At 33.6% G+C, this 12953-nt stretch overlaps 1 protein-coding gene across 1 annotated transcript in view; it reads left to right on the top strand.

Moving 5' to 3' along the window:
• Tcgr2 (gustatory receptor 2) overlaps positions 1–11805 on the top strand; it is a 33033-nt gene extending 21228 nt beyond the window's left edge. Inside the window, exons 5-8 of the mRNA XM_074169924.1 lie at positions 5898–6047; positions 6137–6346; positions 11170–11259; positions 11422–11805. Of these exons, the coding sequence (XP_074026025.1) occupies positions 5898–6047; positions 6137–6346; positions 11170–11259; positions 11422–11496 (525 nt within the window). The 3' untranslated portion in view covers positions 11497–11805. The remainder of the gene's footprint in view (positions 1–5897; positions 6048–6136; positions 6347–11169; positions 11260–11421) is intronic.
• Positions 11806–12953: the final 1148 nt, after the last annotated feature.

Genomic DNA, 12953 nt, shown 5'->3' with positions numbered 1-12953 from the left:
CTATTCTCATTTGAATGAATTAAGCACTTGAAATATTTTGATAATACAACTGTTTGATACTTACAGTAGATTATGTGAGTGAAGCCGATGATACATACCCTCGAGAAGATATCATCTATGGGATCGACATCAATCCAAGAATGTTAAAAACGAGGCCCTCTAAATTTATGTTTCCTTATCAACTCATCTACTATATTTGAAGAATACCGTTGCATCCAGCTATGTCTATGATAACATTTTGTTCAATATTGTATCTTTCTTTACTCTAGGGGAACGTATCAAGCCTTTGGAACAATGTTGTGAGCTATTAGGGATTTATCTCAAATTACTGGTATTTGCAGACATCAAATTCTAGACGCTGGTTAGTTCTAATCACCAATGGCGGATTTCTACCAATCGGACAAAACCACAACGAAACAACAACTATGTCGATTTCGAGTTGTCAAAATGAGACTGTGTCGCGGGCAGCTATTATTGTCAACAATGAAATGTCCCGTCGCGTCGGCAGGTGGAAAGATCAAAATATTTCAGTATTTTATCGGTGTTTTTGTAAACAAAGTTCGCTTTGTGGAAACGGTTGGCGACATTTCATTACTTCCTGTCATGGGTATGAATTTCGATTATCGGCAATAGGCAGGCTATTTTTATTAATTTGATGTATTGTTGTTGATTTTGGCAATGTAGAACATTAGCTTAAAAAAGCAATGGACAGTTGAAGAATGCAATCATTCAATTGCTGTTCATGTAGTGTTAATCATAAACAAAACATGCGAATCGGACTAGTTTTTGTTCGTTTTGTGGAATTTCGGTTCAGAGTTTGTTATCGAAACTGAAACAAGTTTTTTGTTTTTGAAAACAAAACTAGTCGCAAGCGAGTCCGTTCGACGGAAGTTCATCTTAAGTTTGTGAAAAGTAATCCAATACCTCTTTTGCTCCCAATTCAGATCTGCTCATGAACAAATCAGCAATAAAGGGGAACAGTGGGTTTCTCATTGCCGTGCCTTCGTGATGTCTGTAGAAAGTAATTGAATAGAACTGGCCGATACTTGATGAAAATCCATATTAAAAATCTAATCAATACAGTTTATTGTATGATTTTCACTACAAGGAAAATCATACAATAAACTGTACTTATTAGTTTTTTTTCTGTAGAAAGTGTTTTTGAACTGGAAGCATTTCTGGTCCATGCATATTTTTGTTAATTGCATGTCGTCTTCGATTACTTCTTCACTGAGACCAATAAGCCTCATACTCTCCCTCAAATATTCAATAGTTTTAGAAACTGAGAAAGAATGAGGATACATCAAATGATACTAAGAATGAAATAGTTGTATATTACAGAAATCAGAAATGAAATTTCGATTTGTTCTTAGGTTCAATATGGAAAAAATTAAATTACTGATTACCTAATAGACTTAAGAAGTTGATCGGTTTGTAGTGCTTAGTTTTGAAAAAAAATCAGCTCAAAATAAAAGAGTATTTCAGTAATTTCGCAGAAAATTGCCTTTTTTTCAAATCAACTGAAAAAAATATTAAGTAAAGCATAGGATAAATGTAAATTATAGCTGTACTTTGCGTATCATTATTTTTTGAGGTTTTTACAGGAGAAGGTACTTTTGTTCAAATTACAAAAATGAAATTGCATTTATTCAAAACTGAGCACATCAAACCGGTCATACTTCTTTTGACGAATAGGAACCAAACTTCAACAAGCTATTTATATTGGGTCTGCAGACATCATCAACTCACAATTTTTTTGTTTTCATTTTATGAGTTGAATTTTTAGCGAGAACAATTTTTCCGATAAAATACCTCATTTTTAAGGTAGCCTACAAAAATTGTCTGAAAACGTGGGTTTATTGTTGGAAAAATTCCACTCTCGACTAAGTAGAAAAGCATTGACTTTCAGGAAAAACTTTATAGAACAAAAGTTGCTCAAAATAGTCAAACTACAGGGTCAACTTTGAAGTGGCTGAGTCGAACCTAAATCCAAATTATCATTAATATCGGTGCCGTTTGGCAAAATTATACAGGAAAATAATCATTTAGCGGAAACTTAATCTACATTATGAATTATGAAACTTGACTCGAATATAAAATGGTGAATGTGTTGGCGAGATGCGAAAAATGGCGAAAGCGCAAACTGAGATTTCAAATTATACTTCGTGGATAATGGTGTATCTCAAGTAAATATTTGTTTCATTCAACGAATTATATTACTTGAATAATCAGTTCTTTATTAACTACGCTACTGATATTGTTTTTGAAATTTTTGAAAACGACGCACTGTATCTTTAGAATACGAGTGCGGTCCAGCCGAGGATGTTCCTGTATCACACAAAAGTGAGACTGCACTTGTAAGAATAATGATTATGATGATAATAATAACGATAATGATGATGATTATAACAATAATGATAATAACTAAACACTTGAGGCCTTTGGTGAGTTGCGCCACCACTTACCCGAGCAACTGGTAAACCCAGGCGTACCAGGGAGGGAAAACACTATTCTCTCTCTGACGCCGGCCGTGAGTCTACAGGGTTAACCACCTGATAGATCCAAAACTCGGCAAGGTGGTGGAGCCAGTAACGATGATTTGCCTACGATGACAACCCTGGCAATGAAAACGGGCGCAATGAATGGACGCATGACCTAAGAGATAGCATTATGCATCGCTACGAGAGTAGTGAGCCCGCGCGAAGAGGATACATGGCGAGAATGCATGCCCTGTGGTTTGAAACATTTTCGGAGCATGCTGTCTTTTCCGCCCAAAACGTTAGGGGCTGCGTATCCTATTTACGGCGGCAAAGTTATATAGCTTTTTCCCAGAGTGCTAATGAAGTGGTAGGAGTGACAGTTCTACCTCCGTTGGCACGGCTAGAGAGGAGACTCGCATCATGCCACCAATGAAGTTAGTCAGAACACGCAGGGTGCTTCACATAATCATGCTCAAGAAGCTTTTTTGAATGCATAGGTTTTTTTGTGTTCTAACAGAAGAGACTTGATATCTGTAAAATTAACACCGCCATGTACAGCGTCGTCCAGTCGCTTTCCGAATCGGAAGGACAAAATCCCGCTCTTGCGGGTACTCTAGATGGAGGTTGAGATCATGTTGACGAGACAAAACGCGTCTCATATTCAGCCATGTATAGCGTCGTCCAGTCGCTTTCCGAATCGGAAGGACAAAATCCCGCTCTTGCGGGTACTCTAGATGGAGGATGAGATCATGTTAACGAGGCAACACGAGTTTCATATCCAAAAACAAAGTTGTTGCAACGAATATGCTTGCCATTCCCATCTCATAATACTTGTTTGGAGTAGTGAACTGGACTCGGGGGGAGCTGTATCAACTCAATGTAAAAACTCGAGAAATGATGCACCTCTATAGGAGTTTGCATCCCAAATCGTTCGTTCCACGGTTGTACTTCTCCCGACAATAGGAAGGCCATAGACTTTTGAGTTTGGAGTGTCTACATGACAGAATGGAACTGGGTGGAGCTTGTAAAGACGTCAGGAGTTCGGATCCCCTTCTTTACATGGTCCGTGGTCATGAGAGAGCAGAAATTGGAGCATTTCTCATTAGGGCAGCTGCCCGAGGAATTGATGAACACGATTCAGTTTTCGACTCTAAACGAGGTGATAACAACTCTGTCACTGAGTCGGAACCCTTCCAGCAAAAGGCCCATATAAAAGCCGCAGATATCACTTCACTCCTGCGGCAACACAAGGACATGAGGCACAGGAAATATGTAAATTCCTGGCCTCTGTCTATCATTCGAATCCAAATATATTGAATAATGATCATAAAAACTGGCAGGCCATGATGAACCCTTCAGTTTCCGACTACAGCCCACTCAACCTTTGACAAGCATACCGTTTTTACGTAAAAATAATACAGGAATCAATTTTGCTTTCAGAAGATGTGATACATACATGCACAACAAAGTTGTGGCTTCCCAAAAGACACCAAGACCTGTAGGTGGCGCTCCCAAATTTGGATTTATCATATTGGAGAGTCTTCAAATGCCAATTTCTGTTCAAATATCGACATCATTTTGAAATTTATTCACGAAAAATAAAAATAAAAATAAATTCTCAACACCCTCTATCTCAAAATTGAAGCCATTGCTCGTGGACTTGATGATTTATATGAACTTTTAACCTTATAAATAACTGAGAAATCCTTCTGTAAAATATCGGACACTCATTACATAACACCCTGTATATTATATATATTTATACATATAAATATATATATATATATATATATATATATATATATATATATATATATATATATATATATATATATATATATATATATATATATATTTAATGTCTCAATGTGGCGAGAGTTGTTACAATTCGTAGTATGGAGCAAAAACAGTTTTATGAATTCCAAATCAATAATCGTTTTGTTTATTTCGAATAAAATCTGTTTCGCTTCAATTGATATTTGTTCGTTTTCTTTTTTGATATTTGAAATGTTTGCATTTTCTATTTCACATATATTCAATGGATTTGTTTGGTACTAATACCCAACATTTTCCACATACATGTTCATAGGGAATATCCGGTTTTGTGAAAAATTTTCTCCAAGTAAGCGCCTCGCGTTAGTTTTTTATCGAGGATAATACACTTTTTTATTTTTCTTCCACTGTGAATGGAATAAACTCACCAGTAAAAGAAAGTGACGATAAATCATCCAGATTTCTCCTATTGGTGAAGTGGATTATCACAGTTTTACTGAGATTTACAGACAATTGCTTTCCCATAAGCTTGCAGATCTACAATATTCGTAATGGAGTTCAAAAATATAATTCAAAGGAACGCTAGAAAAGTGATTCCTGAAGTTGTCCAGATGGATCCCAGGGGTCCACGAGAGAAACGACGAAGGTCTACGTTGGTGTGACCACAAAATGGGGGTTCACAATTCGTAAGCGGGGGTCCATGAATATTTATCTGGTTTCGGTAGGTAAGAACTGAAATCTTGGCTTGACTTCACCTATCAATGTAGGCAGATAATATTTAAAGAAGCTCAGCGACTGTTACATGTAAAAACTTGCAATATCCATATTCAGTAGAACCTGTCGAGACTTGCAAAGCGCCGCAGCCGCTGTCCGCAACGCTTGTTCAGACGTGCAAAGGGAACGAAATACAACTTGTGTCTGTGTGCTTGCAATTTTGCATGAGTTTTTTTTATTCTTCACCAACATAAATATTACATACCAATTCCACGGAAGTGGAGAATGTGACATTACAAGAGAAGCTGCTCGAACTTAGCAATAAATTGTAGGGTATCAAACATTTTGGCTACAGGTAGAAATACCCGAAAAATATCCTGGACTGTGGGGAATTGCGAGAAAGCTTTCGATAGCATTTCCCTAATAGCACAATCAACTAATTAATCAACCAAACAATTCTCACTTTTTATTCGATGGTTGTCTCAGCCGCGACGCAAATTTCCATAGTTAGATCTAATTTTCACATTTTCTGTCAAGTTTTGGGAAAATGTCCACCGGAACGAGCAAAATTGTGAAAGTGGCCTATGATAAAACAAAGTTTGGGAACCTCTGCGATAGAGTATGTAATATATGAGAAAGTAATGATGTAAAATTTCACTTACATGAAAATGTATAAAATTCCTGGTGTACTTCGAAGTTTCGAGCCAAAACGCTCATCTTATCTCTTCATGAGCAACTGTTCTTTCAAAAATAAAGTGAAAATTGATACTGTAATGTTTCAACAAAACAATTAAAAGAACTCTTATTTGACTTATTTACCTGATACACACAGGTATAGAGTTGTGTACAAATACTGAATGGATTTTAATATTTGTTCTAATTTTCAATTTCCATCAGACAATCATCATTTCAACTAGGTTTCATCTGCAGGATATTGATCGCTACTGTTCAGCTTACATAATCTTCCACTATCGAATTTTATGGTTGGAACTTAGCGAACTACTTCAAAAAATAGGAAATGCTTATGCAAGAACATATGCTACGTATTCATTATTTATGATTACAAATATAACTGTTGCCGTAAGTATTCATAAAAAGTATGACAAACCCAATCTCATTTTGATTTCTGCCAAATACCAATTTATTTACAAAATTTCGTTATATTCTAGCTCTATGGATTTACTTCAGAAGTCGTCGATCATGGAATAACATTCTCATTTAAAGAAATTGGTCTTCTGGTAGACGGAGTATACTGTTTGGTTCTTCTTTATATTTTTTGCGATTGTTCTCATCAAGCATCAGAAAATATAGCTGGGCAAGTGCAATTGTCTTTGCTGAGTATCAGTCTGACTTCAGTTGATTTGGACACCACACGAGAGGTAATAAAATATAAAATGCCTAATGTTTAAGAATACGAATACAAAATCAGATAAACATATACCTTGTATTATGAGCGAGAACAGTTTTTGAACTTTTTTCTTGATGATTTTTGGGTATATTATCTTCCACAATGTGAAAAGTAAACGAAGCTACATAAATAGAGAACATGTGGAAGATTAAATATCCAATAATACAGCAAGAAATATTGGCTCTCCTACAAAAAATGTCTTTCAAATAATGAATTTTGAAATATTTATCGAAAAATCCTTATTTTTAAAGTAAACCAATTCCTTATTTTGAAAAATATTATGGAGGAGCTGAAATTATTTTTACCAAATCAAGATACCTGATCGTCTTTATGTCAACCGGAGATTTCGAGAATTCTGAAATTAAAACTGATATTTCCTCTTTTCTCAAAATATCCAGAAAAATAAGGGAATTCAGGAATCACCCGACCTGTCGGGTTATGGCCCGATCCATTTTCTTGCTTACATAAACGCAATATCGCCTATTGATGAATTTGATGATCATATACTGTGTAATGCTGATGATTTGGCTATGATCTTCACTGGTGAAAGTTGAGATTATGTCTACAAATTTTCTAGTCTCTCCATGAAGATATCTGCTAGTATGGGGCTTAATGGTGAGCCCATAGGGACACCTGAGTTTTGCGAATAAAACTTATTGTTAAATTCGAAAAAGTTTTGTGTCAGACATGTATTTAAGAGATTGCAGAATTCGTAAGTTATATACGGGTTAGTATTACATTTAACTAGTATGTCTTTTACTAGAGGGAGGCATTCATTTGTTGGAACGCTAGAAAACATGTTTTTTACGTCAAAAGATATTAGCGTTATATTATTTTCATTAGCTAGGTCTACTGAATTTAAAACCGTATTGGATGGAGTGAATTTTGTGAGGTCTCTGAACTTTGAACTTAAAAATGTTGACAACTTACTGATTGGGGCATCAATATATGATACAACTGGTCTGGTCGGGTTTCCTTCTTTGTGTATCTTTGGTATTAATGAATGTAGGTATATATCTTATTACCTACTCTCGGATATATATATATATATATATATATACTGCAGTATTTCTATTTAGGTCAGTAGTATTAGAACACTTGAGAATGGTGTAAAAACCGAAACCTTGGTCGTATTAATATCAATACATCAAGTAAGTGGAAATTAGACAAAGTATTTTATTCCTATATCTAATTGAAGATGAACTTCCACAAAATAAATGAGTCATCAATATCACAAACAAACAAGTATCATATGTAACACAAATGATGAGATTACTCATGTGTGAATTTTATACTCTCAGAGATATTCCTCCAAAAAATTCATTTTTCAAATATTAGTCTATGATAGAATCTATAATGAGATATTTTATAGTAACAATGGGGTGGTACTTTAAAAACCACATAATAGTTTAAAAAAAGCACAGAACTCAATTTTGGAATTAATATTGAAAAATAGTGTTTATACGGATCATCTATATCAAGAGAATATTTTATTTAACGTAAGATCATTATATAATTACCAGTGTCTAGTTTGGATGTTCTCAAACTTCAACAACTATGTAACTCATACAACAGTAAAACAGTAACAACTAGAATAATCGAGAGTTTAAATAATAAAATGCCACTCTACAAAAAAGCCATACACAAATATTCGTGTTCTACTATGGTCCAAAACTGCACAACCTACTCTCAGTAGAATTGAAAACAATGAAAAAAATTAATAATTTGAAATATGCCTTCAAGTGATTTATAATCGAAAACTCAAAATATCTGAAATATACTGAAAAAAGAAATGAATTTCCTACATTGAATAAGAGTTTTTATATTATCTGTATTTTCTCTTACGCAAGCATATATTCAACTCAGATCTACTTCTTTTCGAAAATTTGATTGATGTAGCCCTCACTACGTGGTAGGAGATAATCATGAGAAATGAGAAATGAAACTTTCCATGTTTATTATAAAAGTGGTAAAAAAATTAAAAGTTTTATTTTTTGCTACTTTTTTCGTTTCCTCTGAGTTTTAATTTTTGTTTGGAAATTATAATACTATAGTTTATCGACTTGGGATTGTTATATTGTTTCTATAAAATGTACAAATAGAACTTTTATCTGATAACACAATACAGGCATTCCAATGTCTCATTCAAGATAATTGAAATCTACTAACTATGTTACACAACTAATTGTATATTATATTGAAGATGTATTTGATATGATTTCAAAATCAACCAGATTTTGAAAACGGTTTGATTAGTTTTCCTATGTTACGAAATTTGAGAACATTCTCGTTCTATGGGAAAGAAAGTTTCTGACTTTCCACTCCTCCATCTTTTTACAAAGAATGTGGAGAAGTAGAAAGCCGAAATCTTTCGTTACCAGAAACTAATTTCTACTAAAAGTACAGTGTGTGAAATCCAAATGGAATCAATTCATTATTTCGGTTACTGTACAGTACATATTAAAAAACTCGTAAATTATAATTTGACATTCTTCAACGTAAAAATGCCACCCCTACCTTCAACCCCCTTTGAATGACAGGTACAACCCCCAATTTTTTAAATGGGAAGTATAGATTTGTGATATATCGTTTGAAAGGACTCTTTATTCTCTATTCAAAAATGTTATCGTTTTCAAGTTTATTGCAACAATTCAGATAAAATAAATTAAAATCATGTGGTTACCGAAATTCGATAAAATACACTCAAAAACTAAATCGTACTTCCAAACGTAATGAAATGTAGAATACGAAAAAGAACTATGGATGTTAACGAAAAATATGTTTAAAATGTTCACCGCGAACGTCTTGACAACATCCTAATCTCAAAACTGTCTTCTAACATTATTTAACATATTAGGCGTGATCGATCTAATCGCAAGCGTTATTCGTACTTTCGAATCATTCAAATCTGAAACTTTACTTTTATACACATTGTTCTTTACATATCCCCATAAAAAAGAAATCTAATGATAAAAGATCAGGTGATCGCGCTGGCCATTCAATCGATCCTCGCCTCCCTATCCAGCGATTGGGAAATGTATCGAGTTATTGCCGGACATTAACTTCGTAATGTGGTGGTGCTTCATCCTGCTGAAACCATATTGTATTCACTGGAAATTGAGGGTTTCCTGGATCAGGATATGAATTTGGTAAACTTGGAATGACATCATTCCAAGTGCCAAATAATTATCGCCATTCAAGTTGCCCTCAATAAAAAAGGGAGCAATGATATGGTTTCCCATAATCCCCGCCCAAACATTACCCTTTTGGGTTTTTCACACTGTATGTCCCTTTTAATTAAAATTCTTATTTCACTCATACAGCTCATACATTATGATTGCTGGCTCTACTCTGATTGAAGATGCAGCTATATTTTTTCATTTAAATGGGTTTTTCATCTCTATATATATTTTAAAGGCGAACATAATTAAAATAATAAGTCAAAGAAAAATGGGATTTTTGAATTTTTACTATGAACAGTTATTGTAACTCATCGACGGGTACTTTTCATATTGTTATGTTATGTATATGTCAAATTCTATTTTAGGATGAACTTTTCATATTCTTTGTAACTGACTATATCAGTACAGAAATGAATAAATGTTGAAAAAAAATAACAGCTGGTATTTTCCAACATGTCAAACCATCTCCATTCGAACATTTATAACCCAGCCACCATAATTTTCCTTTCTGGAATCATCAATAACTTTCAGACTGATTATAATGACGATAATTGGAAAGTCATCAAGTCAGTCGTCATGCAGAGGGAAAATGGAAAAAGAAACTTTTTTGAATTTTTATTTCTCCATCCCCAAAAATGTGGGGAACTTCTACAGGAAGAAAACATATTTGAGTTCAAAATAAACTCTGTATACAGATGTGTGGATCACGCAACAATAGAAAGTTTTTTCGAAACAAATACATTCATATGAACACTGAATTACAAGAAAATCATTTTCTCACATTCGGTTTATAACTAAATTGCTTTCTTCTTTTCTTCGGAAATCTCCCATATTTTTTGTATAAAGACGGAAGAATAGAAAGCTTGAAAGGTTCTTCTCCAAAAACTAATCTGTCTTTAAAAATTGCCTCTTCAATTTGAATAGAAACCTGTTCGACCTACTGTAACAAAGTATGTGTTTCGCAGTTGAAATAGTGTTTATTACTAAAAATACTCGGTACCTTTTTCGTGTACTCCGTACACCCATTAACTCCATTTCTTGGTCATTCAGCATATACAGGGTAGAATAGAGGTAAAAAATGCTTCCAAATTGCTAAGTGTAGTCTACGTTTAATGCATATGTATTGATTGTAGCATTTACAATATAATTCCATGAGAATTTGAATAGTTGATATCTCAGTATTCAAATAAACATTACACAATTGGAATTAGATAATACTGAAAAAATCGAAAATGTGCTCACGCTCAATTCAGTTCAACATATAATTTATTTCACCCTCATTCATAATAAAACACTATTATTAATACATTCATTCATTTCAATTTATCTTTTCAGGAACAATATCTATTAACAGTTGACATAATCTTTATTTTTCAACTAACCCAGTTAAACACAAATGTTTACACTTAGCAGATTGTGTTGAAATATTATGCACTTACTAACAATTTTTTTAAATATTTATAGACATTCATTTGACATTGTACATTTGTTAATAAATTTGAATTTGAATATGATCTCGAAATATTCAGCATTTTTCCTTTTCAATAATCGGTGTTTTATTCAAAATTTCATGAAATTATAAATTGAATTTTGTTGATATTCTTTTTTCTAGATTGAACTGTTTCTGAAAGCAATTCATTTGAATCCTCCCACTGTATCGCTTCAAGGATATGCTGATGTGAACAGAAAACTCATCACTTCCGTAAGTAAACAGAATTGGAAAAAATATTTCATATTCATTTTATCTTATCAATTATGCATATGATCGATCATTAGGTACTGTTTTGTCAGCGTTTATTTTTCAAATGAACTGGTGAGTAAATATCATGCATCCTAATTTTCACAAGTTCATTTCTATTTTCAGAGTATTTCAACAATGGCTATTTACCTTATCGTCTTACTTCAATTCAAAATAAGCTTAGTTAATCTTCGAGGCTAGTGAAAACCACTAATAGGCATGAAAAAAGTATTTATAAATCTGATGCAGTGTAATGCAATAAATATTTAAGAGTTGACTGTTACTATTCATTTTTCACCTAAAAACACAGAATACCAGTGAACTTTTAAATGCCATCCAGATGAAATAATTGATCGACATTTTTTGTCCGACCAAAACTAGGGGTGATATAATATTTTCGTAACCTTAGTATGTTTGTGAAATGTTAAGAAATGTGGAATGAAAATGCTACCTTTGTTACATAATTACCTGTGATGTAGCCATACGCTGCATGATAATAATAGGGGTCATCAAGAGAATACATAGTATAACTTATATTTATATAAATGAAAAAATGAAAACGCCATTAAAATGGCGTTTTAATGAAGATGTGAAAAATCGACAATGATATTATGCCGGCTAAAAAAGTTATAAGGGTTAAAAGGTTACGAAAATCAGGTTTTCGCGAATATCTCGCGACCTATGGCTCGGAGGTCAATAAAGGTTGTTATAAAAATTATTCCTCATACGATTATCTACAAAAAATGTCTTTTCCATTTTTCGCACTAGAGCGCTGAGAAAGCAAGTAGAATGCACTCACATAGGGTATTGTATACCGTATACATATAAGGCGTCCGATACCAGTAAAAATATCAAAGCGATGGAACAACTAAGACGAACCGCAGCCGTTTCTACATCTCGTGAAGTGCACTTCACTTGAATCGATGGAAGTTCCTATCAATCAGAAAAATATTTATCTAATCGATTCAACAAAAGAAAATTAATTGAAATGCTCATTGAGAATTTCGGAAAAATTGGTATTTCTACAATAGAATCACGTGATGATGTTGACGTCTTAATAGTTGAAACAGCGATTGAAAAATCAATAAATAATCCTACAAATATCGTTGGCGAAGACATAGATTTATTGGTACTACTCATAGCACGCACACAAATACTTGATCAACCTACATCGCAATTTTTTTTTAAACCAGGGAAAAACAATGTTGAAACAAAAATATACTTGACTGAGAGCCTCAAAAAGTATCCACACTGCAAGTTGGGAAAGGAAAAATTAAAGTCATGAAAATGTTTGAAAAAAGACCCGATTTACACAATTCTGCAGAAATATTCCAAAAATTTCGCTCGAGATGCCCTTGGAATACATTTTCTACTAGCAATTTACGGTGCTCCAAAATCAGAAAATTCAATTGACAATTACAGGTACTGCATCTTTGCAGTATCTGTGTCTAACAAGGCAAAGGCAAAGGCAAGGGAAATTTCAATTATTACCACCCACTTCTTCAGCAGCCCAACAGCATATTTATCGATTATATTATCAAATACAAACCTGGCTAGGAAAAGAAATTGATCCAGAACAGTGGGGTTGGGAGTTGAAAAATAATATATTACAACCAATAAGAACTTTATTGCCACCAGCACTCGATGATCTACTAAAT

This window comes from Leptinotarsa decemlineata, unplaced genomic scaffold (assembly GCF_025532065.1).
Source record: "Leptinotarsa decemlineata unplaced genomic scaffold, Ldec_3_MD MMD2_P_RNA_scaffold_6, whole genome shotgun sequence".
Taxonomy (NCBI): domain Eukaryota; kingdom Metazoa; phylum Arthropoda; class Insecta; order Coleoptera; family Chrysomelidae; genus Leptinotarsa; species Leptinotarsa decemlineata.
The sequence above is the reverse complement of the archived record's forward strand: the minus strand, read 5'-3'. Positions and strand labels throughout refer to the sequence as shown.